At 31.2% G+C, this 27,846-nt stretch overlaps 4 protein-coding genes across 4 annotated transcripts; 3 read left to right on the top strand and 1 right to left on the bottom strand.

Annotated features, from left to right (window-relative positions):
• The first annotated feature begins 1,190 nt into the window (after positions 1–1,190).
• Positions 1,191–11,157, top strand: LOC109162448 (probable LRR receptor-like serine/threonine-protein kinase At1g53430). Its single transcript, XM_019311151.1, has 11 exons — positions 1,191–1,383; positions 2,240–2,372; positions 4,805–4,876; positions 4,994–5,065; positions 5,174–5,242; positions 8,214–8,288; positions 8,646–8,717; positions 9,523–9,594; positions 10,720–10,791; positions 10,924–10,995; positions 11,085–11,157. Exons 1-11 carry the CDS (start codon positions 1,227–1,229, stop codon positions 11,155–11,157), a joined length of 939 nt encoding a protein of 312 aa, XP_019166696.1. The 5' UTR covers positions 1,191–1,226.
• Positions 11,158–11,762: 605 nt separating this feature from the next.
• Positions 11,763–15,047, top strand: LOC109162447 (probable LRR receptor-like serine/threonine-protein kinase At1g53430). The gene is made up of 8 exons (XM_019311150.1): positions 11,763–11,815; positions 11,929–11,997; positions 12,205–12,270; positions 13,278–13,349; positions 13,958–13,990; positions 14,095–14,150; positions 14,541–14,941; positions 15,015–15,047. The coding sequence occupies exons 3-8, from the start codon at positions 12,263–12,265 to the stop codon at positions 15,045–15,047; spliced, it is 603 nt and encodes a 200-aa protein (XP_019166695.1). The 5' UTR covers positions 11,763–11,815; positions 11,929–11,997; positions 12,205–12,262.
• LOC109162484 (probable LRR receptor-like serine/threonine-protein kinase At1g07650) lies at positions 14,719–16,965 on the top strand. The gene is made up of 8 exons (XM_019311194.1): positions 14,719–14,941; positions 15,015–15,200; positions 15,279–15,392; positions 15,461–15,570; positions 15,675–15,882; positions 15,986–16,202; positions 16,299–16,455; positions 16,557–16,965. The coding sequence occupies exons 2-8, from the start codon at positions 15,155–15,157 to the stop codon at positions 16,821–16,823; spliced, it is 1,119 nt and encodes a 372-aa protein (XP_019166739.1). The 5' UTR covers positions 14,719–14,941; positions 15,015–15,154; the 3' UTR covers positions 16,824–16,965.
• Positions 16,966–17,611: 646 nt separating this feature from the next.
• LOC109162514 (probable LRR receptor-like serine/threonine-protein kinase RFK1) lies at positions 17,612–25,408 on the bottom strand. The gene is made up of 26 exons (XM_019311225.1): positions 25,278–25,408; positions 25,086–25,245; positions 23,941–24,118; positions 23,781–23,852; positions 23,623–23,691; positions 23,471–23,542; positions 23,314–23,385; positions 23,162–23,233; positions 23,006–23,077; positions 22,835–22,906; positions 22,683–22,754; positions 22,530–22,601; positions 22,246–22,317; positions 22,057–22,122; positions 21,818–21,877; positions 21,663–21,710; positions 21,465–21,508; positions 20,423–20,811; positions 20,150–20,345; positions 19,804–19,953; positions 19,549–19,667; positions 19,266–19,476; positions 18,933–19,170; positions 18,675–18,825; positions 17,870–18,191; positions 17,612–17,770 (listed from the first exon to the last, which is right to left on the bottom strand). Exons 2-26 carry the CDS (start codon positions 25,180–25,182, stop codon positions 17,703–17,705), a joined length of 3,054 nt encoding a protein of 1,017 aa, XP_019166770.1. The 5' UTR covers positions 25,183–25,245; positions 25,278–25,408; the 3' UTR covers positions 17,612–17,702.
• Between the last annotated feature and the right edge of the window lie 2,438 nt (positions 25,409–27,846).

Raw genomic sequence — 27,846 nt, 5'->3', positions numbered from 1 at the left:
TATATATATATATATATATATATATATATATATATATCACCTTAGGCTTATGTTCAAATGAGAACCACCCCTTACTTGAGATCCTCCGAACTTCTACATGAATGCACATATTTTACTATTTCAAGCACACAATCTACCTTAGAGTAGTTTGTGTGCATTCGTATAGTAAATTATATGCATTCATGTTGGTTCTCACGTTTGTACCCAAGAGGTTGTTCTCATTTAATTATTAATATATATATATATATATATATATATATATATATATATATAGTCAAACTAAAATATGATTGAGGGAGTATATGATAGAGGGAGACAGGGAGGATAAAAAAGATTATTGTGAAATTAGTCTATAAAGTTGTACAGACTGTGAACAAAAATATGTATGCATTTAGTATTACTCTTTAAATAAAATGAACTTTTATGTGTTTTACGTTTAATTAGTAAAATCGTAATATATGATTATCACTACACTATACTACCTATGAGTTATGACACACATTAAATTTGTTTCGAATAAGTTGAAAATAATAAGATATGATTTAAGTTGGGGTTAATTATTTACTTTTAAACTATCTTTTGTGGTAGAGTTAGGGTCTTAGCTTGATTGTTTGATCTATTATTTTGTACTTTTGTTGTGTGAGTGGTGCGTGCAATGACAAGAAAGACTTGCCTAGATCAAAGAGACTTTTCCCATATTTGATAAGGTTCAAATGAAACTAATAAGAATTCAAAGTGATCGAAAACTATCTAGCTAGAGTAAGAATCGTCCACTCGTCTCGTCCAATGTTGGCATAGTGGAGGAGGCGACTTAAGTAAAGATTATTTGGTGCTTGATAAGGTCCGCAATGAAGTCATCCAAAGGGAAAAAGGCTACCTGCTAGTGTTGAGGAGAGTTTAGAGTATGAGTTGTCATAGTAGTCAGCTTCTCAAAGGGTAATGTGGAATAATACAATAATCACACATCGGTTCCACAAGAAGTTGTGGATTAGTACTGATGTCGGCGGGGTCAAACTTTCTCTCTTGAACCAACTTTTAAAGTACAATAGAGATAGCGTTTTAACTTCAATTTAGTGTCTATCCTAATAATTTAAGTGTGCAAATAAAATATAAACGAAGTTTCTTTTTGCCACTTGTTTAAACAATATAAATAGGAGGGCATAGGTTGTGGAGTCGAGAGATATCAAACAAGCAGAGAATTGAATCAACTCAATTATTGATGAGAGATGGAAAAGGTGATATTATTATTGCTGCTCTTCTCTCTCAACTCTCAACTAACCATGGGAGAAGGAACTGTAACAACAACAACAGGACGTATTAAAAAAGTCTGCACTCAGATACTCAACCTTGACAAACAAGTCAAACCTCTTGGCGCCGATGATGGTAAGTGCCGGCCTATAAATATTCTTTTTCATTAGATTACACACACCAATATAATATCTGAAGTTTTTTTTTTTTCTTGATATTTTAAATTAACTATACAGTATTTAACAACCCGTTTGGTTGGATGTAATTTCATTGTACTTGCATTTCAATTCGTTTCTTTCCTCAATTATTTTGTTTAGTTGGAGGGGATTCCAATTCCATCAAATTGCAATTCCCTCCATTCACCGAATTGTAATTCATGACACCCCTCCAAGGAATTCTAATTCGGTGGGGGAATGGGAGAAATATATTGTTGTGAAGACAATTATTTTAACCCTGTCTTTTCAATTTACCCTTTTGACTTTTCAAATTTCTAGAGGTAAGTACAATTGTACTTTGTACAAATAACACCTACTTTTGAGGGTCAAAACTGGAAAGTTAGTAACATTTGTTATGTTGTATTAAAAATCATGCAAAAAGTAAATGAGACAATCAATTAAGGATGGATGGAGTATTACATAAGAGCATTTTAGTCATTGTATCATTTATTCTCATACCAAACACTGTAATTTAAATTCCTACTTTATTCTCACCTTATTCTTTTTTCAATCGAATTACAATTCATTTCCCCTTAATTCAATCCTTCCGAACGAACGCCATGTTTTAATATAATGTTTATTTTCAAATATAACATTTCATATATTTTTGGAATATTTTTTTTTAATTTGTCATGGACATATGCCCTTATAGTACAGTTATAGTGGATTTAATTATTGAGAAATTATTTGATACCAGTTATAATTGATCAACTAAAATGTTATGTATTGGTTTTTTATGTATTTATTTATTTTTGTTTCTCTTTCACATATGCCAGAGAAAGCCATTCTTAAATTGCTTGGATGTGAGACGAGGACTTATAGCACGAATTGTGAAATTGATCAAAGTGGATCAGATAGCGTTATTTGCGACTGCGGTCTCGATAAGGATGTTTGCCGGGTGATAGCAATGTAATATATTCATTTTATTTTAATAGTTCAAATAATTCTTGCGATTTTCTTGTTTACATGCATTTGGCTGCAATCTTGAATTTGATTATAAGATTACAAGTTTGACTTCTAACGAGAACTACTTATTGGCCGCACCATTGGGTATGAAATTATAAAAAGAATAAAACATAATAACATTTTCATAATTATTTTCAACTTTGAAGGGCATTTCACAATATTTTTTCCCTCTCCTTACTTATTAGGAATAGTTTAAATTAGAAGCAACCTTAGCTAAATTGGTTAGGTTATTGAATTACAAGTTCAACTCCTAGTAAGAATGATTTATTAATTTTTTAGGCTGCTTTATAACCAATACACATCTGAGTTTCCAACTTTTAACTTCAGCTACTAATTTTTTAAATTTCAACTAGCTATTCAGCTATATTTTCCAAACAGAGTCATAATCTCTAACGTTATTATAATTATTTAATTAAAAATAAATTATATTTATTTAAAAAAAAAAAAAATATGAACCGTAACTATTCATCGGGAGATCTAGCAAGATTGAGGGTGGTATCAATGCAAAATATTTTCTTCGTGATGAGAAGGTGGTTTTAGTGATGCTAGTCAAGGACAAATGTGAATAAATATAGGGAAAATGATACTTTTCCTCTTAAATTATATGTTTATAGTTTCTTTTATTTGATTTATTCATGTATTCACAATATTAGTTCCCTCAATATATTTTGAAAGTGGTCAATTTTCCCATATATGTTAAATGAGTTTTTGGACCGTTAAAAATAAAGACAAAATAGGTATTTCAAGTTACTTTCCTTTTTTCAACAAATTATTACTTATATATGAGAATTAAAATAAATGCGAAAAAAAACAGACATCATTTACAAATATTATAATTATAATATTAAGCTAATGATAGTAATATAATTAGGACTTAAACACAAAATTAGAATTAAAATAATGAATTATTTGTATTTTAAGTCTTAATCCGGTTAATAACATTAGCTTAGAATTATCTAAAAACATAATAAGTGTCAATACAAGTTATGTCCTTGATTTTTGTCCCTTTTTATATGCTAATAAATATATACATTTTTCTTTAATTGTTGTACATTCATTTGCATTGGACAAAATCACCCTTACGCCGTTATAACACCGTTAGTTTTTAATATATCTACCAATCTTACCATACACCTACATCTATCATATCTTTTTCCTATTTTTAATTATCATTTTATTAAAATTATCATATAACAATTAATTTAATTATAAATTATATTTAATTAAATATTTGTATGAATGCTAAATTATATATATATATATATATATATATATATATATATATATATATATATAATATGTATGTATATTATTTGTGTATCCATATTAATATATCATATATGTGAGTGTTAGCTTAGTATTATTTGTAAATTATTATTATATAAAAATATAATTTTTTTTTTTGTTTTGATCACTATATTATTTAAATATATGATAATTCAAAAGTATCATCGCTTTAAGAAATTGCAAAACATAATTTTAACTAATTTTGTAAATTTTGTTACTTACAAATATTTTAATATTGGGCATAAGTTTTCGCGCATCGCGCGTACAAAATGCTAGTAATTATAATATTTGTAAATGATATCTTTTCTCTTAAGCATTTATTTTGATTCTCACAAATAAGTAATAATTTGTTGAAGAAAAAAATAAATGAAATACCTATTTTACCCTTATTTTTAAGGGTACAAATATACATTTAACAGAAATGAGGAAAATTGTCACTTTTAAAATAATTAAAGGGCTACTGTGGATACATGAATAATTTATGGAAGAAAATGTTATAAGCATATAATTTTGGAGAAAAAAAGTGCCATTTTCTCATAAAAAAAATTATATATATATATATATATATATATATATATATATATATATATATATATATATATATATATAAAATTAGAGAAATATTATTAAATAATTAATCCATCTGTCACATTACATATCGTATTTACTATTCATCAGTTATGTCACATTTTCTTTCTTTGGTTATTTTCCTTAACAATTGTGTATGCAGTATTAAATATTATAAAAAATTATTTTGTAAATAACTTCAGTGAAATAGTCCAATCTTGTTAACTGAACCAGACACATTAAATAATGCTGAAAAATATATAGTTCTGAGAAATTATTACTTTTTTTAAGAGAGAATATATAGTTTTGGATTATTACTATTTGTATCTCGTTAATATTTTCTTTAAAAAAAAAAAAAAAAAAAAACTCTTTTTCTTATCATAATCTTCAATTTGTTTGTACTGTTTTTCCTAACTTTGTATTGAACTATGAACTAATGATCCAATTAGCTATTTAATCCAATTATTAGCTAATTGTGTAAATCTTTGATTACTATTGATTTTCCTGCAAATCTTTTATAGTGGTTTTTCAGATCGGAATTTGGATGGTCCATTACCAGAAATAATTGGAAGCCTTACAAATTTAACATTGATGTAAGTATCCAGCATGAAATAATATATGTTGTTATTACGTTTGATTCTTAATAAGTATTACAAAGTAGTTAAGATAAATATGCATATGTTGAGTTGTCTCTATTGTATTTGTTATAGAATGTTGCTTTCGAACAAATTTTCTGGCGAGATTCCAACATCATATGCAAATTTAAAAAATCTCGAACATTTGTAAGTACTATAAAATGTTTTTTTTTTTTCATGCTTTGACTTAATGAAATAAGAATGATGATTATAAACATTGTTTAAAAATTTATTGTATCCTCCTGTAATTGATAGGAATCTTCGTGGCAACAAATTGGAAGGATCAATACCCCCATTTCTTGGTGATATGAAGTTGGATTTTTTGTAAGTCAACACCACACTCCCTTTAATAGGCAGAAGAAAACATTTTATATATTTCTCCAAGTTGGATTAGTCTAATAATGACCTTCTTAATTTGAGTCAGTCAATTATGGTCACAAAACATAATTTACCTAGTGCATACCTACTAGTCGTGTGAATTACCCTCGTTACAAAAACAAAAACAAAAAAAAAAAACAAAAAAAAACAAAAAAAAAAAACAAAAACAAAAACAAAAACAAAAAAACAAAAAAAAAAAACATTATATTACTGTCACAACAAACAAATAAGAAAAAAAAAAAAAAAAGAGATATTGTGATTGGTTTGCTGAATGGGGTAGACATGGAATAATAGTTTTGGAAAATAAGATTACTCTATCTGTGATTTGGTTATTTTTTATTTCATGAAATAAAGTTTATAGATTTAAGAACGTTCAATTAATTATATCCTTAAATTGAAAAGACTTCTGACAAACTCATATATATATATATATATATATATATATATATATATATATATATATATATATATATATATATATTCAAATGAAGACAACTATATTATAGAGGATTGTAAGGACAGATATAGTCGTATGCCATTAGTCTGTATGTCGTGTGCATAACCGAATGTATAACCGAATGTAGTTATGTGCCATCATTTGTATGTCGTGTGCATATATTTGTTAATTAATAAAGCTTGGGCTCGTAACCTGATGTTTGTATGCTAGTGTGTCATTGTGTATTAAATTGCGTGCATGATATTGTCCTCATGTGAACGCAACTATATATATATATATATATATATATATATATATATATATATATATATATATATATACACGTACGTACGCACGCACGCACGTATGTATGTATGTATGTATGCGTGTATTAGATCACATGAGAACAAATATTTAGGAGAGAAATAAGAACAAATCTCAACCATACATCTAATAAAAAAAATTGGATGGATCATATATCAAATTTAAAAAAAAAAAAATGATAACATTTTTATAATTATCACCAACTTTACTATGAAAACATGAACACTAAAATCTACAATTCTCATACTTTTTCAGGTTTGCACATTTAATATTAACATTTTGCATATTTACTTATTTAGTATTAAAAGATTGCATTTGCAAAATGCAAAAGTGCATTGCATTCAGGTTTCAATTCTAGAGTTTATAACTGAGTTTTTGATTTTATTTGATTTAGTGATTCACTTTTTACTGCTTAAGGTCGAATATTTACAATTTAATTTTTTTTTGAATGCATTTACAGTTTAAATTTAAAATTTATCTTTTCTGTTGATTTTATAAAATTTACCGAGTTTGCATATATAGTGGTTAAAGTGTTCAAGTTTGCATAGTGAAGTTGATGATAATTACAAAAATGTCACTGTATTTTTTTAAAAAAATCTTATCAGATTCGTCAAATTTTTACAGATGTAAAATTGAGATTGGTTCTTATTTATCTCCTATGGTATTATTCTCAAAGGATCCTTAGCCGCCTTTGTGTGTGTGCGCGTGTATATGTGTGTGTGTGTGTGTGGTAAACTGATACTTTCGAACCGAAATTCTTCGATTCCGTCACTTAACCAAACTTTTACCAAAGTTTACATACCTCTACTCACAGAGATGGTGGTTCTCATTGAAACCAGATTATATATATATATATATATATATATATACCATGCAGCACTCAAATTTGCACCACATGGTAGCACCCGATAATGGGTCTATTGAACCTGTTGGCAGATTTGACAACGTTGAGTGGTATAATACAAATCAATGTACCATTAATTACTCAAAAATGCACCACACACTAGCACGTAATGCACCGTCGAAATATAAATAGTACAAGAAATTACGAAATTACCATCGCGTAATTTCTATTCTTCATTGATTTTCAACCGTTTGATCTCAACTCATCCTACGGTTCTAATATATCCACATGACCGCACGTGAGACTAAGGCCGCACCTGAACTCTATACTCTCTCTCTCTCTCTCTCTCTCTATATATATATATATATATATATATATATATATATATATATATATATATATATATATATATATATATATATATATATATGAAACTGATACACCTTTTTTTTTATCATATATTGTCCCCATGTTCTTTAATTTTTAAGATGATGTGTATATTTGTTTAATATATACCTTATGTATCTTTACTACTAAACAATAGTTGAATTGTTTTCTACATTCTCAGTTGTAACTTTTAAAAGTATTTTGCTAATTGAAAAAGGTTATATTACATTATAAGTACAAAGTCATAATTGCCTCTTTTTTTTCTTTTTTTTCTTTTTTTTTTTCACTTCATTATTTACTAATAAAATTATATTAAAAGTTCTAATAAAAAATTTATAACTATATCCAAATTACTATTAAATACAAAAAAATTAAATTAAATTAAATTTAAAAATTATAGAAAATGTTAAAGAAAATAAGTAGAAACAAATTGATTAACCAATTATTAGTAAATATGATAGGTAAAATTTACTATTTATTTGTCAATATAATTATTCATTTGTCACATACATTTTACCTTCTTTTTTTTTTTATTGACAAATAAATAGTAAAATTTTATAGGTAAAGTGATATAAATAAATAATATTAAGTCATTTAATATAAAATTATCTTTTTTATATTTAATAAAATATAATTTGTAAAATTATCTAACATGTTTTTTTAATTATAGTTATGTTGCTTTTAAATGTTATATATTACTAATGTCGTCTGTGTGATTGAACTATTATATTTCTTTACTCGTGTATGATTCATTTATAAAATAATAAAAAAAAAAAATTATTAGTCGGAATAAGTTATACGAAGTATTGTGCATCATTTTCATACTTTAAAAACTTTCGATCTAAGATCCTATTTATCTGTAAGCTTAGTTAATTGAATAAATAAATGTAACTCTATTTGAAATAAACTTGTGATTTTCATTATAGGGATCTGTCTGATAATTCATTTAGCGGTCCATTTCCAACTCAGTTGGCTTCCCTAAAAAGTCATCTGACACATCTGTAAGTATATGATCGAGTAATTTATTTACGTATTCTATTAGTTCGTTTATTGTTGAATTTCTTTTTTTTTTTCTTGTTCAAAGTGTGCATATTTTCAATTTGATATCCTATTTTTAAGTCAAAAAGTATTACATTTGACCAATACGTTTATAAAAAAAACTAATAATTTTTAGTAAACTAGAAAATATAAAACTTGTTAGCTCACATAAAAGTATTTAATTACAATTTTGTTTTTCAAAAGTTACATATTTGAGATTTGTCCCACGTGAGACGGTTTCTTAAATTTATGTTATTTACTAGCTAATTGAATAAATAAATGAAACTCCGTCTAAAATATATTTGTGATTTTTACTACAGGGATCTATCTAAAAATTTATTCAGTGGTTCATTTCCTACTCAACTGAGTTCCCTTGTAAATCTAAAGTATTTGTAAGTATATATGCGTAATTTATTTACTCATTTTGTTAATTAACAGGAAAGAATTACTTCTTCGTTAATTAGCTGGTAATAATTTATGTATGTTGTTTAGTGTTTAATTTCTTTTTAAAAATTGTGCACATTTTCAATCTGATATCCTCTTGTATATTGAATGTATTTTTAAGTATATGAGCAGTTTATTAATACTATATGTCAACAATTATTAATTTTTATAGAAAATTATAACATTTTTTATCTGTATTTTTCAAAGAACAAGTAATATTTTTAGTACACTAGAAAACGTAATATTCTGTACTTGTTAGCTCATTGAAAAGTATTAATCTTAAAAATATGTATTACATTTTACCAATACTTGTAAAAGAAACACAATAATTTTTAGCAAACTAGCTTGAAAATATAATACTTGTTAATTTATAGAAAAATATTTAATTTTGTTTACATATTTGATTTTTTTTTCAAGTAAGATGGTATTACATAACTTTTTAATTTATTTGTTAGCTAATTGAATTAATTTGATGTCTTATTTTTAGATCAACAACTATTACTTTTTTTTAATGCAAATTAAAAGTACGTATACTATTACATTTTATCAATACTTGTCAGGAAAACACAAAAGTTTTTAGCAAAGTTAAAAATATACATGTTGACTTATAGAAAAATATTTATTTTTTGTTTACATATTTGATATATTTTTTTTTTCACGTAAGATGGTATTCCATAAGTTTTTTAGTTATTTGTTAGCAAACCGAATAAATAAATCAAACTGTCTAAAATGTATTTGTGGTTTCCACTACAGGGATCTAGCTGGTAATTCATTTGATGGTCAAATTCCACCTCAACTAAACTCCCTTGTAAATCTAAAGTTTCTGTAAGTATATGAGTAATCTATTTATTTATTTTTGTAAATTAATAAACGAGAATCATTCTATCTTGTTATTATTCTTCAATTCTATCAATTTTACTTGTCATGTTCGTTATTTATTAGTCAAACAAACTCTTTTTTTATTCACTTATTTTCTTATTTAGTATCTTCTTATAATTTTAGAACTTTTTTAGTATTTTTTTTAGTATTTAATAGTACTTTTAACGTAATTTCTAAATATATAAATTTTATATGCTAATACTAAACTTAATATTATAAAAAAAAATTAATTATTAATAACCTCAAATCTTATTAACCAAACCAAACACATAAAATAAGACAAATAAAGTTTTTTTTTTTTTTTTTGAAAAGGAACAGATAGAGTATTTTTAATTTATTTAAAAAAGAATTGTTCACATTTTCAATTGGATATCCTATTTTTGGGTCAATAACTATTACGGAGTACACCAAATTGTTATATCCTACACCGCGGTCTATTTTATAAGATTAACCCAAATTATATCAATTGGTTCATTCGTGACAGATTGTGTACAAGTACACAGGGTTGAGCCCTAACAGCCGCAATAATGTAGGAGTTACATCCAATGTGGTGTGCTTCTTATAGAGAGTCCTCCCACCTAATAGGTTGAGATGTGAGAGTCTTAGATAAGGAAATTTCACCTTTGTGGACAAGATTAACCCAAACTATATCAAACAATCCCTAATTTCTCTCCCTATATTCTTTTTTAATATAAATTTATTTTTATTTTTTTTTTGTTGTACAAATAAAATTAACGCATAAAAAATATATCATTGAAAAACTCAATTAAAATATTTTAAACGACACTTATATTGATATATAATTACATTAAATTACTACTATAGGTTACATTAAGTTTATTATTGTAGACACATTAAGTTGATATTTCATTAAATCACAAATATAAGTCCATTAAGTCAATTCGTTTATATTGCAGGTTTATTAAGTAACTACTGTATTAAAATAAATGGAGCTATGTACCTGAAATGTACTTATATAGCTCAATGAATGGAGCTATATACAGGAAATAATGATTAAATAAATAAATGGAGCTATATATGAACTGCATATACTTATGAGTTTCATTGCAGGAATCTATCCTCTAATTTATTTAGCGGTTCAATTCAAACTCAATTTGGTTCCCTCGCAAATCTATCATGGCTGTGAGTATATAATTAAATAATTTATTTACTCAATCGATTAATTAATGGGCAAGAATTTGTTCATTCTTTCGGTTTATTATTTAATATCTTTTAAAAATTTATGTACATTTTCAATTGTTTATATTAATTCAGGGACCTTAGTAACAATAACCTCTCTGGTCCTCTGCCCGATAAGCTTGAAAATCTTCTTCTTCTTGAATATCTGTAAGTATGTATGCAAATAATAATGTTTGCTTGCCTTAATTTCTTCAACTTAATCACTCATCTGCTTTGCTAATTAATTATTTCTTCAGCAATGTTCAAGGGAACAACTTGAGTGGACCAATCCCAGATTCCATTGGACAACTAAGCCTCACATATTTGTAAGGCATATATATATATATATATATATATATATATATATATATATATATACACATACCTAGCACTAAACGCAATTCATATGATGAAACTTAATTGTGGTTATATATATTATGATGGATGGATCCTCATTTATTGATCGATCGATCGAGTAGGTCTTTAAATAGTACGAGTTTCGAAAGTCCTCTCCCTACTGTTGCAATTTCAAACTTGACAAATCTTGAGGACTTGTAAGATCGAATGAGCTTGATTATTGTAATAAATTTATTTAATACATCTTAATTTTAATCTGGTATAAATATAAATATAAATATAAATATATATATATATATATATATATATATATATATATATATATATATATATATATATTGTGCAGGCATGTAAGCGACTTAGTTGGAGGAAGAGAGTCGCAATTTCCTAATTTTGCAAATATGTATTTTTTGAAACAGCTGTGAGCTTTCATTTCTCAGATACTTTAATATGCTCCCTTTGCTTTTAACTGAAGCTACTACTATACCCTTTTATATATATATATATATATATATATATATATATATATATATATATAATGCTCTTCTACCTGTATTCAATCAGGACATTAAGAAAATGTTCACTTGCTGGCCCTATTCCTGACATCATATGGAATAACAGTCTGTATTTTGTGTGAGTTATTCGCAAATTAAATTATTCTCCGGGCATCATATCACATTATTGTAAAAAAATAGTTTGGCATGTTTAATTTTGATTATGTTCATCATATATATTTTCTTTCAGGGACTTGAGTTTCAATAATTTGTTTGGTCAAATTCCAAATTATTCCACCCTGGTCCCACCAATTTACATGTAAGCAAGTTTACATAGACATATCATATCCATTGCTTTCACAACAACATTATATACATACATACATACATATATATATATATATATATATATATATATATATATATATATATATATTGTATTGTATTTCTTATTGTCAAGTCTGCTATACATTATGCATCAAAGCAAGCTAGATTTGATAGAATCTTAATTTGAGTTGTTTTTCAGATTTCTGCGAGGAAATAAACTCAATGGCACAATTCCAACATGGATAAAGAATTCGACTATGAATATGTAAGTGCTTGTACGTTCTAAATTTAACAGTATGTTGTACACTTGTACGTTCTACAGTGAGGATTGTGTAAGAGTTTTGATCCACTTTCTAGCTATGATTAAATCAACATTAATAAAGAATTGAAGCTGATATGTAACGATTTTGGCCACAATATTTGATCTCGATGGCAAATTATGCTATTGACACGCGTCCACCATGTGCATGGCGCTCTACGTTCATAATTTTTATATTGTAGATTCATAATTTCTATACTGTAGATTCATAATTTCTATACTGTATGAATCTACATTATAAATTTTATGAATCTACAGTATAGAAATTATAAATCTATAGTATAGAAATTATGGATCTACAGTACAGAAATTATGAATGTGCAGTATAGAAATTGTGAGTCTACAGTACAGAAATTATGAATGTGCAGTATAGAAATTATGAATCTACCATTATAAATTTTATGAATCTACAGTATAGAAATTATGAATCTACAGTATAGAGATTATGAATGTAAAATATAGAAATTATGAATATACAATATAGAAATTATGAATGTACAGCGTGTCCACCATGCACATGGTGGACACGGGTCCACAGCATAACGCTCCGACCTCGATCATGTAGGCCGGATTTGAACCCAAAGTGTTAGACCCAGTTATCACTTGTTCAATTGTTTTGCCGTGAAACCGTGTCCACCTTACAAGGTGGATACGATTCTATGTTTATAATTACTGAACTCTATGTTCATAATTATAGAACGTAACTTTATGTTCATAATTTTTGAACTGTATATTCACTATTATAACAGTTTTGACACAGTTCCACAACATAATTTGCCTCACTTGTTCTTGTTCTCATCTCATTCCATTCCATCGAGTCATAACCCAAAACATGCAACGTAACTTTGGAGGATTGGACAAGAATCCATGTGTAGAATGGAATTGCCATTACCGTTTTCTCAAATGTGTAGTGGTTTGTTCTTAACTTATTGTTTACTTTTTATTTAATGCAGCGATGTATCTGAAAATCTTTTCACAAACAATGTCTCAGATATTCAAAATTTGCATTCAAACTCATCTAACCTGTGAGTATTTCTAATTGTTTATGCTAGCTTTTCTTTATTATGTCTTTTCCCTAGATGTTATGATTTTTCATACTTTGCAAATCAACCATACTTTGGATATTTAATTTAGGAATAAGGATCAAATAGGCCATCCAACTGCACACAATAATTCAATTAGGTCACTGAACCTAAAAAACTAACAATTGGGTCTCTAAACTAACCAATTTCAAACAATTCTTCCAATTTGAAGATTTCCAACAGGTCAACATGTCATCCTTCCAAATTAATTATTTTTAAAAAATAAATTTTTAAAATTAATTATTTAAATTTAAAAAATAAATAAATAAACAAAAAAAAAAAAAAAAAAACAGGACTGGCTTAGAGACAATTGTCTCCGGCCGGAGTCTTTTTTTTTTTAAACAAAATTTAAAATTAATTATTTTTTAAAAAAATAATTAATTTGAGAGGATGACCTGTTGACCTGTTGGAAACCTTGAAATTAGAAGAATTGTTTGAAATTGGTTAGTTTAGGGACCTAATTGTTGATTTTTAAGTTCAGTAGCCTAATTACATTATTCTGTGCAGTTCGATGACCTATTTCACCCTTATTCCTTTAATTTATATTGCAGGAATTTTTTCTCATCCCTTAATTCCAGTGACGGGTAAGCACTTCCTCTTCATTTGGTGGACACTCATTCCTCATTTCCTCCCCTCAAAAAACACAAAAATGTAAATGGGCTAGTTGGTTTGAATTTTCATATTTTAGGGGTACACATTGGGAACATGTTGGCTATACCTGCAGTAGCGACCTAAAATACCAATGTAAGTATATATTAATGATAAAAGACCTGATTGGACAACTCAGTTGGTTGTTGAGTGATAAATTCAGTGTTGGAAATTATGGAATTTACGACCACCTGAAAGTGATATTAAATCAAGTTAAAAGTCTTGTTCCAACTATATCCGAAAAAATCTTTGTTGCTATTTTCGACCACTTTTTGCTTTCAACTTGATTTCACTTTCAGGTGGTCGGAAATTCCATAATTTCCAGCCGTGATAATGAACAAAGACAAATGAAAGCACTGGCAATCACAGTGTGGTAATTAAACCAAATGTGGTGGGCTCCTTAAGCTTGTGGGCACGGGACACTGGTCCTCCTACCTAACACGAACATTTATTTCAAACATAATGACATTTTTTTTTCCTTTGCAGTAAAAGACCAACTATATATAAATTGTGGTGGTGAATCAATGAAAATAACTGGAAGTGTTTATGAAGGCGATCTGAATTCAAATGGAAGTTCAACTTTCTTTCTGAGTAGCAGTTTAAGATGGGGTTATAGTAGTATGGGATATGTATCCTACTCATCAATAAATGATGAATACAACACAAATGAGGAATACATAATGGACAATACATGCATTGTTGGTGTTGGTGATGAACCTCTTTACAGTACAGCACGTGTATCCCCAATCTCCTTGAAGTATTATGGATTTTGTTTAAGGGATGGTGAATATACTGTGAGACTTCACTTTGCTGAATTACTTAGATACAACAACTATAAAACCCCATATCTCAACAAATCAGGTCGAGTTTTTGACTTGGATATCCAGGTATATGTATATATATTGCATTATATATATCATGCTGATAAACTGGAATCTTGAAAGGTGTTTATGATTGCAGGGAAAGAATGTGAACTTAAGGATTTCAACATAGAAAAGGAAGCAGAGGGTGTAAATAAGGCTTACACTAAGGAAATAGGAAATGTTATAGTTAACAATAGTCGACTAGAGATTCACTTATATTGGTCAGGGAAGGGTTCAATGATGTACCAAGGTCCACTTATATCTGCAATTTCTGTATATCCTTGTAAGTCATATATATACTTGTTTATTTTGTCCTTTACCTACTTTTCCTACTTTTCTTATCTGATATTTGTTGATGCAGCTAAAGACAGTGGTCTGTCTCCTCCAAAGATGGCTGCAATCTCATTATCTGTCTTAATTCTTCTAGTAGTGTTCATAGTTTATTTCTGGAAATTGGAAGACAATTCACATGAAGGTAACTTCAACTTCTTAAACAATTGCTTATACTGTCCTGTGCATTTATTCCATCGATTTTTCGTGTAGGAATGGTTGAGTTGTATCCTGGAGGACTTTACAACTTCCAAAAAGTAAAAGTTGCTGCCAAAAATTTCAAGCACAAGCTTGGTAAGGGTGGTTTTGGAATTTTCTATGAGGTTAGTACAGTTTTGGTTCAAGTAAAATGAAATTCTCTTTAACAGTACAGTTTCTACAAGTGTCATTGTAATGTTAGCTACATACTTAAGTTGAATATATTCAGGCTACACTTGGCAATGGAACGGTGGTTGCAGTTGAAAAGGTTTCAGCCACAAAAGATATAATACGTGCATTTCGAGAAAAGGATTCTACCATTTATCTCATGGAACATCCCAACCTTGTAAAGTTGATGGGATGCATTGCAGAAAAGAACCAACTGTTGCTTGTTTATGAGGATATAGGCCATAATTCTCTTCAAAATGCACTTTTTGGTATGTACTGTCTCTATCCATCTCTACCTTGAAGTTTTTTTAGCAAGCATGTCTATTATAGTGTAGCTGCAGCAGTAAACAACAGTAGTTACCTCGATCACAGGTTCAGACCGGTCGAGATTAGATTGGGCAAAAAGGCTCAACATTTGCCTTGGCATAGCAGAAGGTCTAGCTTTTCTTCATGAGGGCAAGCAGAAACATGTTCATGGAAATATCAAACCAACCACCATTTTTCTTGACAAACATGACAATGCTAAGATATCTGACTTCGGATTTTCCAGGCTCCATGACCAGGGAAAGTCACGGGAGGAAGGAACAGTGTAATATAATCTTTCTCAGACTTGTAAATAAGTAAACAATCAAATAGCCAATTAATAGGTTCTCACTTGAAAGCATGCATTCTGATGGATATGCAGGGTATACATGGCACCTGAATACGCAAAATATGACCTCTTAACAACAAAGGCAGATGTGTATAGCTTTGGAGTTGTTGTACTTATAGTTGTTAGTGGAAAGAAAGAAAAGATTTCAATGTCTAGCAGCGGGGCTGACACCGAATACCTTCCAGATCTCGTGAGGATCGGACTCAAACTTAATTAATTATTATATCATTGCATCGTTAGTTGTTGTGAGTAATGTTATCATATATATATGATTGTGTGTATGCATTGCAGGCGGCGCGTGAAAAGCAGAGAGAAGGGCATTTTATGAATCTAGTTGACAAAACCATATCTAACACAGTGGATTGGAATGAAGCAGATACAATGTTAGAACTAGCCTTGATGTGCTTGGACCAGTACCCAGATCAAAGACCATCCATGTCTCAAGTTGTGAAGGTTCTAAAGGAACAGCTTCCATTGAAGGATCTAAAGGAAAGTTTAAAGCAGCTTTCTTCTATCAGAGAAACTCAACCACATGGTGAGATTTCCCAAAATAATTAAGTGAGCTTTCTGAAACGCACAAGTAATGGTGTAAGTTGTTTGTCTCTCTCTTGCTAGTATGTTTTGCTTTTGTGAAATAGTTGTGATATATGACATGCATGTACAATGCTACTATTTTATATTTTCCACTTTGTAAATTGTATGTGTGTTACCCCCAAAATTCAAGTTATGGGTGCTTTGAGAATTGAGATATTTTTTATTTTTATTTTTTACCATTTCCTACTTCACAAGGTATAAGATTGAATAAAACATCATCACAGTGACACCTCCATTACTGGGATTCGATAACAGAGGTGCCATAAACTACATAGTTGGCATGAATAACACTTCTATTACAACAATATTTAAGTAGTATTACAACTACATGTTTGTAGTAGGGACATTGCAATTTATCTTCTCTTATAGTTATCTTAGTGTTACATATATAGGCAAAAACTCCTATGAGACGTGAGACGAGTCGGGTTCTTTATGAATATTACTTTTCCATCATAAATGGTTAACATTTAAATATATGTTTATTTAAAAACATTACATTTTTTCCTTAAAAATATCATACATTTCGTTTTACACTTTCTCTGGTAAGTAATAATAAATTTATCTCTAATCTCTAATTAATATTACATTTCCTTCTAGACCCACCTTTCTCATTATCCCTAACTCACTGAGAAGGTCTCCAAAAAATCCACAACATAGTTTTTCAAAGTAACCTTTTCTTGTTGAACGATGAAAAAATAGATTTCAAGTACTCAGTCTCTGTAACAAGTTTGTACAAAAGCCTCTCTAGTCTCTACACTCCAAAACTTCTGAACATATATTTACTCACCAAGACAATCACTATGAGAAGTGTAAAAAAGAAGACCAAAACACTATAGCAGCTAGCTAGTCAGATAATGAATACCATGAAGGCCGGGGAATGGTCGAATTGTGGGATGGCAGTGCCCCTCGAGCTGTACAAGTGAGAAGCAGAAAAACGGTATAAATATCTCATTTGGATCGCGATGAAGGATCATATTCATAGTAATCAGTAGCAGAAGTAGACGTAGAACCTAAGTCGGTTTGAACTGTTGTTGAGTACTGAGTTTGGCTTCCAGTGGACATCTGCTTAAGCTTTTCGCGGTGGAAGTCTTTCATGGCCTTGAACCTCAAGTCATCGGTGTATGTGCTCGCCTCTGGGATCTCGTCGGGGATGGCGATTTTGCCTTCGAGCATGCCCACAACCTCGGACATTATAGGTCTCAGAGATGGAGTTGCACTCGTGCACAATAGCCCGACTTTCACTATCATTTCTGCTTCTTTTTTGTTGATAAGACCACCCATCTTTGGATCAATGAGCTCTTCCATGTTTCCGCTGAGTTGCAGGTGACAAGCCTGGAACATTATGAGAGATCATTCATTAACATTTCCCCGCATTTTGCAGATATCTATGTTAATAACTATATATAGGTCTTTCCACTTTTGGTTACACGACTATGGGACTATTTCCCGACATTTGGTACCACGACTTTTAAATCTCTGCAACCACATTTGATCTCTCCGACCTAATTTCCGATCACGGGTGACTTATCTTAAAGGGAAAATTTATCATTTTTCATTACTTTTTTTAAAACTTCTCGGAAAGGGAACTGTAAATGACAATTTTGCCCTTCAAGATCAGTCATTTTGACTAAAATCTGGTCACTAGTAACAGGAAATTAGGTCGAATGTGGCAAGGATTTAAAAGTTGCGGGGCCAGATGTGAAAAAATTAATAGTCAAGGACCAAATATGGAGATGATGCCATGGTCGTAGGATCAAAAGTGGAAAAAACTCATGACTATATTATAACTAATGGTTAGATGTATGAAGAGAGTACCCAATCTAAAAGACAAATGCAATTGTGGCTCGGCATGTAGTTGTTATTGTTCTTGCCACTAATGACTTCTAGCAGTACAACTCCGAAGCTGTAAACATCTGCCTTGTAGGTCAAGTAACCCCATAACGCATATTCGGGTGCCATATAACCTCTAAATCATAAAAAAGTTTGTCCATCAGAGTTTTAACAATTTGTAATATTATAATCAAAACAAGAAACGAGGATTAGCAGTTGGATATGAGTGCAAAACGAACTTACATTGTTCCAGCGACTCTCGTACTAATATGGGTCTTCTCGCCTTCAGTAAGCCTAGCCAGTCCAAAATCTGAAATTTTCGGGTTGAGGTCCCGGTCAAGCAGCACATTGGTAGCTTTAATGTCTCTGTGAACAATCTTAAGGCTAGATTCCTCGTGCAGAAAGGCTAAACCTCTCGCAATCCCTAAGCAAATCTTGAATCTCGTTGGCCAATCCAGTATCAATTGACTCTTCTCCGAGCCTAAGCATTACAAACCGCCCAAAGTATTTAAAAAAATTTAGATATCCTTTCTCGTTACCAAGGGAGTGTCTAACATTACAACGTAACGGACTTACCGAACAATGCACTAGCAAGGCTGTTATTCTCCATGTATTCATACACAACCAGCAACTGATCTCCTTCAATACAGCACCCGTAAAGCTTAACGAGATTCGGGTGTAGCAAGCAAGAAATCATGCCAATCTCGTTCAAAAACTCGCGGTTTCCCTGCGTCGACTTGGAGGATAGTTGCTTCACCGCAATCAAGGTACCATCAGCTAACCGACCCTAAAAAAGACCATTTGTTAGAGGATGAAGCCCCAAACTTTACACTTATAAGCCATCTTCTCGGATCGATACCTTGTATACGGGACCAAACCCGCCTTCTCCGAGCTTGTTTGCATTATCAAAGTTGTTTGTAGCAGCTTTAATTTGTTTTAACGTGTACGAAACCATTTGCAACTCCACCCCTTCCAGACCTGTCCATATATGGAGAATTCAGAACTAATCTATCAACTTCGTTTTCGGATTTAGTCAAACGAAACTATTAAAAGAAAACGAAAAATAAGTAACACTAAATGGCAACTTCAAGCTCTATATGATCATTACGTTTACCTGTGGTTTTTCCTTTCTTGCAAAACAAATATCTCTTCCACCAAAGCAGGCCAACGATGATCACGACAGAGAACCCAACCAATAGTCCAACAATAATAGGAACGACTATGTTCTTCTTATCCCCCTCGTCATCTTTACAAGTTTTGAAAACTGTAGAAAAAGAGAGATAACTCAGAAGGATCACAAAGGCTCGGGATTTATTAACGCAAATAATAAACGAGGAAACGCATTGTTGTTCTTGTCACTTTACAATAGCTTTAGACACATTAAGTTGGGCAATTTAACTAGATATGAGAAGATAAAGGCAAAAGAGGGTCGAAATTATCAAATTTGCAATGACTCTTACGTGGATCAACTGAAATAGCTGAAATGAGAGAGCCATAATGTCCTCTTGCAGGAATACGAGTAGTCCCTTTCCCAGCCCAATAAATTCGAATCTCCAAGGTATTATCAGTTACGGTAGCATTAAAATATTTGACAACAGGCTTTTGAACTCCACGAGCCTCGTCTTCAATGTTGAAGTCTTTCCAAACTAATTTCTCCTGGGAAAAAAAGGGTTTATGTAAGTAATTTAAATCAATTAGCAGGTAAAGTTGAGATAAATGAGCAATCACCTCACCTGGATATATATGTCAAAGAAACGCCTTCCGAAGCTGAAATATGTATTGTTATTTGTAAAAATGATCTCCGCAAAGTGCAGACTCACATTGTAACCCCCGTTCTCCAAGCAATAACTGAAATAAGTAAGTGAAAGAGGAGAAACGCGAGCATTCCTATACAATTCAGAGAGACCTGATGATGAAATTGTCTCGATGAAACGTGTGTTTTGATCAATAGAATCATCCAAGAAATCCCCCGTGCTACTGAATCCCCAATTACCGCTGCTGCTATTGTAGTATTTTGCAGAACCACCTTCAACTTCTGCATCCCCTACATAATTAACTTCCCGGTTTCCCTCACTGATAGACACATCACTTCCCCCAGAATTTACATGCAAGGAACAACCATCTGTGATACAAAAAATGCCTTTGTTTGAATAACGGATGCATATAAGACTGTTTTCATCATTCCATGAGAAACTCCGGCAGAGGCCAGTGAAGGGCCAAGTCCAACACCAAGTGGCTAGGGGATTGTTGGGCGGAGGCTTGAAGGGCCAAGTCCAGCACCCAGCCTCTCGAAAATATGATTGGCTATAAGGAAATAAAGTTGCGCCTTCACTACGAGCTATAGCTTTTGGCATAGGGGTAAGTGCTTAATCCTAACAAGTGGTATCAGAGACAGGTTACGGTTTTGAGATTGGGCGGAGGCCTGAAGGGCTATGTAGTTAGTACTTAGTAGTATAAGAAAATTTGACGTAGGGGTAAGTGCTTAATCCTAACAAGTGGTATCAAAGCCAGGCTACGAGTTCGAGGTGGGGCGGAGGCCTGAAGGGCTATGTGGTTGGCGGTATAAGGAAATAAAGTTGCGTCTTCACTATGAGCTATCACTTGATCTAACTAGGTTTACTTGACATAAGATGTTAGGGCTAAGAATCCAATCAAAGTAGTAATGCTATTTGTATCAAGGAAGCCGTCTTCCTTCTATAGCACTAGTATATGCCTATATAACATACGTTAGGCAGAACTAAATCTTTACCATCCAAAAAAGTGCAACAGACTTACATCTAGGACAGCTGAATTGATTTGTGCATGGAAGAACTCTCCGTCTGTAGCAAGCAAAGCACGATAAATTGCCTCAGTTGTGCTTTAAAAAGGAAACCAACTACTTAAACTTAGAAAATTTCCTTCACACAGAAACGCATATTTGCACTAAAAGTAACTATCTAAAGCTTCGAATACTAATAAAAGGAAGTTTCTTACATGGAACTTTCGTTTGAAGAGCTCTTGTACAAGTTCACATATAGATTCCTAAGTACGAAAAATACGTAAAAAAGAATCTGTCAGGACACATGTTCCATCGATGCATATACAAAATAAACTTTAAATTAAAAAAAAAAAAAAAAAAACATTCTGACCTTGTTTCGCAAGCAGGCTGATCTGGGCCTTGCCATGTAAAATTATTGTAGGAAAGATCACTGAAAAAGTAACAAAACAACGTCAGATGTCATAGAGGCGTGTAGAAAAATATTTTTAGGAAGTCAACATGTATTAATGGCATGTCGAGAGATGAAACTGTAGAAAATAAAAATTGTGCAAAAATATAGTGAAATCCTCGAATTTTGCTAAAATATAAGTTAATGCTAACCCAACATACAGATTAATTCCAGGCTTCAAGACTGACTCGGGCACATCTCCACTGAGCTTGTTGCCGGTTAAAAACCTATTCACAGAATTAGCATTCAATTAGTATCTCGTATGCAGTTGGAAAAAAACAACTTGTCACGATAAATATGATGCCTAGAAATATCCCTGACCAGAAATTTATATAAAGATAGTGACTTACACAAAATTTAGCCCACTTCTTGCACTAACAAAATTTGGAAGTTCTCCCACAAGATTGTTGAAACTGAGATCCCTGGACAAAACGAAAACAGATTTGATAGCAGAGAAGGTCAAATTCTCGTATTCGAAGTTTCCTTTTCGTTTCTTGAAACTTCTGGTTGCCCAGTGTGCACACAAATCTTTAGCCAAACAAGCGTTTGAAAGGGACAAGTCCATAAGAAGATAATAAGCAAAGTAAAGCAAGAAACAGAAACTTCACTTTTGAACGCCATGCTAATTACTTACAATGTTTGCAGGGATTTAAATTCCCAAATATAGGGAGGAATTTCATCAGAAATGTTGCAATTCCTCAACACGCTGAAACCAAGAATGACCCGTATTAATAAATGTAAGCAGCTGTGCAAACACAATCCCCGATAAATTATACACTCAACATACGTTATATTTAGGCTACTCATATTATTCAGTGGAGGAAATTTTTGAGAAGGTCCTTTTATGTCGCTTATCCTCCTGTACAAGAAGATGCACCATGAGAATTTATCAGACAGATCGCTAAGTTAATTCAATGTTTAAGATGGTTTCATACTCACAGGTCAGCTAAGTTATCAAGAACGGATATATAGGATGGAATAGGGCCCTCAAGTCCAGTGCCAATCAGCTCTCTTAATTATTTACCCAGACTAAATATTAGATACCAAAAATTAAGCAAACATATGTTGCTAACAGAATTCGGGAATATGTGCAAGCATAGATGATCTTACAATTTCTGGAGTTGTTTCCAGTTCTGTATAAAATCTGGAATTGGCCCGCTCAAGTTGTTGTCATTTATCCTACTGCAATGTAAAGGACAGACCGTCAAATATGACCATCAAAACCGAAATTTAAACCACAATATACAGACAGAGACATGTGCTTACAAATCCGTTAACTTCACAAGTCCCGAGAATGTATCTGGCAAGTTTCCCACCAAAAGATTGGAGGACAATATCCTGAATCATTAAGGTAGTTATTAACCCTTCAGTACACAGATAGAAAGCGCAAACACAAAGGAAGAAGAAAAGAATCTCACAGAGATTGCAAGTTTATCAGTTTCCCAAGTTCAGAAGGAATAGTTCCCGAAAATTGGTTCCCTTCAAGATTCCTGGAATTACAATCAGAGAGAATTAACGAAATTGTGTAAGGAAAAAGTGATATTTGAATATGAATTATGAAAATCCAATACTTACAGGTATGTGAGGTTGGTTAAACGCCCTAAAACCTTTGGTATTTCCCCTGACAACCGGTTTACAAGAACAGAGCTGGATCAAAAACTCTGAAATTACTATGTTGCTCGAATGCATCAATAAAAACTTATTCGTCTAAAGAAGATGAAGCTCACATGGATGTTAACGGTGCTGTGCCCCATTCTAATGGTATTGTACCCCCGAGGTAATTTAATGCAAAATCTCTGAAAATCGGGGAAATTCAAATTGTTGGTTCTAGATTTGCATCAATTGAAAAAACAACTGTAAAACATGCATATGAAAAGGCTCTTACACTTCTTGTATGTAGGGAAGTTTTACCAGCTCCGGTGGGAGAACTCCAGGAAGACTGTAACCCTTTATCACACTGGTGGAAATCATTCATCATAGTTAATATTGGAAGTTGGGAATGATATTTTCTTGGTTACGAACATATATAAGGGATGTAAACTTACATTCTCCGAATATGGCACAATGAATCATTCCCAACGTTGCAGTTGCATTCAACAATATTCTCAGTGTATGTAACCGGTGGCTGTGGTACTACCCCCACTTCCTTACTTTCACAAGGATCGGGATCGAACTTCCAGTTTTTTGCCCCCATTGTAGTGGCGATTAGTTGCAGTGCATCCACTGAGAGACATCGATATTGAAATAAAACATCATATAACAGACAGTTGTTTCATGACTGAAACATTAAGGTTTAATAATCACCATGATCTATCTTTTCTTTTCTTTCTTTTTTTTGAGTGACTAGGAAACCCGCAGCCAAGATTAAACCCCGCCTTGTGACCCTAGCCAGCAAAGGACCACAAGGAGGTAAACCAGGCTAGATTGTCGGATCAAACCAAGAAGGCCAATAGACGGCTCCCATTGGGGGTCGAACTTGTAACCTTGATCACCATGATCTATCTTTGACACTTGGCACATGCCATACAATTGTTGATGACCAAATTTTAAGAATTGCACAGAGATTCAAGATTTTTTTAAAAATGGTATTGAGGATAAAAGTTAAAGAAATTCACAATACTTCTCAGCAAAGTGATTGTACTTTCAAATTCCAAATTAGGTAACTCTCATGCCCTCACCATTGTAAGCCAAAGAGGCAGCAAATATCATGTAATTTTCAGAAGTCAGGGCACAAAAACTGATCACCATAGCAGTCTGCTTGGCATCCAAACAAACATACATATAGGATAGAAATCTTATATCACTGTCAAAGATGATTATTGGGAAGAGAAATAAGAAAAGAAGACAAAATGATCTGAAGTTACTTAAAATAGCAAAATAATTGAGAATTATGATGGTAAGAAGAAAGCACAATAGTTATAATAAATCTTCTGTCCCTTGTATTTTTAGATTAAAGTGAAATAGAACAAAAAGGATCAAACTTTTTAAACTGCAAATTCAAGAACTCAACTTTTCCCCCCATTTCATAACTCCCAAATTCCTTGTTGGGGTTACAGATAAAATCTCATGGGAAAATTGCAGGGAGAAGGAAATTCAGAAAAATCCCAACTTTTCTAAACCCCCCCCCCCCGGGGGGGGAGTGGGGGCAGAAAGAAAAAAGAAAATACATATCAAGAATAGGGAGACTTACCTTCTTCTGGAGCGGTTTTAGATTCAGAGAATGTAAAGAAGATGAAGCAGCTAAGCGCAACAATCCATGAAACAGCAGTGTTTATTCTGGATAACATTCTTGTTAAATTATGTGCGCCAATAATGATGTGTCGTACTATGAATTTCAAGAATCTATGATGGTATCAGAATCAGTGGATTTACTGGATGGATGATATGGTCCTATATTACAATGGAATCTTTTGCTGCTACTAATATTTAAGACTAGGAAATGTTTCAGTTTCAGTGGGAAATGGTGAGCTGAAATGCTCTCTAGAGAGAGAGACTGCGTGGATGAGAGAGAAAGAGAGTGTGGGTAATTTTCTTTTTCTTTTTTTTTTTCTTCAGTTTTTTTTTTTTTTTTTAATGCGAAATAGCTGTCGGGAACGTTGGATTTTTTTGTCAGGCTGCGTTTGCACTAGTCACAAAAGTTTTCTTGGTTGACTTTCTTTGTTTCTAATTTTTTAAGGAAAAAAAATTGTAATTTTGGTACCTTAGTTATTTCGATTTAGTTATTTTAGTCTTTCATAATTATCAATTACACAATTTGTTCTCCAATCCCCATATAATTGAATGTGTGCAATTTGGTAGAATGAGTAAACTAGGTCACTATATTTTATTGTAAGAGTTAATATTATCTGAGGTCCCCCGAGTATAGTGATTTTGCCATGTCTAGTCCTAAACTTTCAAATTGACCATATGTGGTCCTTCGACTTTCAAACTTAACCATTCATGGTCCAAGTTAACCACACATGGTCCTTCAACTATTAAATTTTAACCATCCATGGTCCTTTCATGAGGACCACTACTGGTTAAATTTCGAAACTGAAGGATCATGGGTGGTTAACTTGGACCATGAATGGTTAAATTTGAAAGTTGAAGGACCACAAATGGTCAATTTGAAAGTTTAGGACTAAACGTGGCAAAACCACTATACTCGGAGGACCTCAGATGGTATTAACTCTTTATTGTAAATAGAAATTGGAATCAACTTTGGTTAAGTGGAAGAGAAATCCATTTTTAACAAAGGTCAAGAGTTCGATCATTATTTTTGGGTATGGAACAACCTTAAATGTCAATTGTCCCACTCAAAAGAAGTGCTTACAATACAATGAGGGAATCCTTGGTTTTGGGTACTGAAAAAAGGTATACACACATACATGTATCAAAATTTTATATTTAATTCATGGACAATAACCTCTCCAACGGCATAAACTCTGGATACACTAAAAAAAAAATGTATACACACATACATGTATCAAAATTTTATATTTAATGCAGGGGACAATGACTTTTTTAATTTTTAGGATAGCAAAAGTAGGCAAACAAATACGGTAATGAGTATCAAAATATATAGTAGGGTGCAAAAGTCTCCAACCAAACACACCCTAAAATTACACACACACATATATATAAAAGGAAATTACACATATTTAGTTACATTGAGCATTAATTTTGCGATTATTAATTCTCAAGAACTAAAATAATTACACAAGGATAACTAGGAGATTGAATTATTATTTTTATTTAAATAAAATTGTAAAAAAAAATAAAATTAAAACCTTGCTCTTGTCATATTTATTGATCGTAGGGGGAATTTTTTATTTCTTTTTTCGGTTAATCAACACACAACATGGTAGTAAAGAATAAAATGCAAAATACACCGTAACAAGAGATAGTAAATAATATTATTTTAAATATTTCTTCTAAGTATCTACCTACAAACAGTAAATATAAAAATAAATCATTCGTGTGATTTATCTTTTCTGTGTGATTTGCAAGTTATTACATTAAAACGGGATTTTTTCTGTGAACACCCTTAAATAGTAACAGTTGTTGAGTTCTCTGATCACCCAAAAAATAACAAATAAGCATTCAAAAAAAAAAAAACAAATAAAACATTTCCTCTAAAAATAATAGAAAATAAATAAAGGCTAAAAATACTAAATGTGAATACTGATAAGGTCTGTCTAACCTCTCTACCATTTTGAAAAAAAAAAAAAAAGAAATACATTAGTAGTGTGAATATTGATAATATATACGTATACGCAATTGCATGCAATAATGGTACATGTAGTATTAATTTGAGAAGAATCGAGATTTTAAATAATATATATAAATAGATTCTCGTTTAACACATAGTTAGAGCTATCCATGTATGGTAACCTTGAAGAAAAAGAGTTTTATTATCACGTTATATATTTTTTTTTTTGAATGACCAATAACACCTTTATTGAGGCTCAAACTTACAACTTTTCAAATAAAAATCCAACCTGGATACCATTAGGCCACATAGTCTTGGTTATTATCATGTTATATAATGATAGATTTTATATCAAAATCTCCCAATCATTTGACATGGTAATAAAACATTTTTTATTCATTAATTAATATGAGTTGACTAACCCCACCCGCATTTAAAAAGAAAATCTACTTATATTGTGACGTTAAATGGTGAAAAGTTTTTGTTATTCCTATTACTATGGTTTATGAGAAAGTTCATAGCCATTACCCAAATGTACATTCTGGATGAAAATATATCCTATGATCTTAGTCAGTAAAGGATCATAATGAAGTAAACCATTTAGGTTGCGCATAATTGACTGACTCAAAACAAAAAGGTCAATACATAGCATCTACAAGAAATCTAATTTGGAATTTTATGATTATTAAGTCAATTGTCTGACCAACTAGAGTTGTCATTTATATTATTAAATAGTAAAAATAAAACTATTATACAATGC

Source organism: Ipomoea nil, unplaced genomic scaffold (genome assembly GCF_001879475.1).
Source record: "Ipomoea nil cultivar Tokyo-kokei standard unplaced genomic scaffold, Asagao_1.1 scaffold2942, whole genome shotgun sequence".
Lineage (NCBI taxonomy): Eukaryota > Viridiplantae > Streptophyta > Magnoliopsida > Solanales > Convolvulaceae > Ipomoea > Ipomoea nil.
This window is presented reverse-complemented; position numbering and strand designations above follow the sequence as displayed.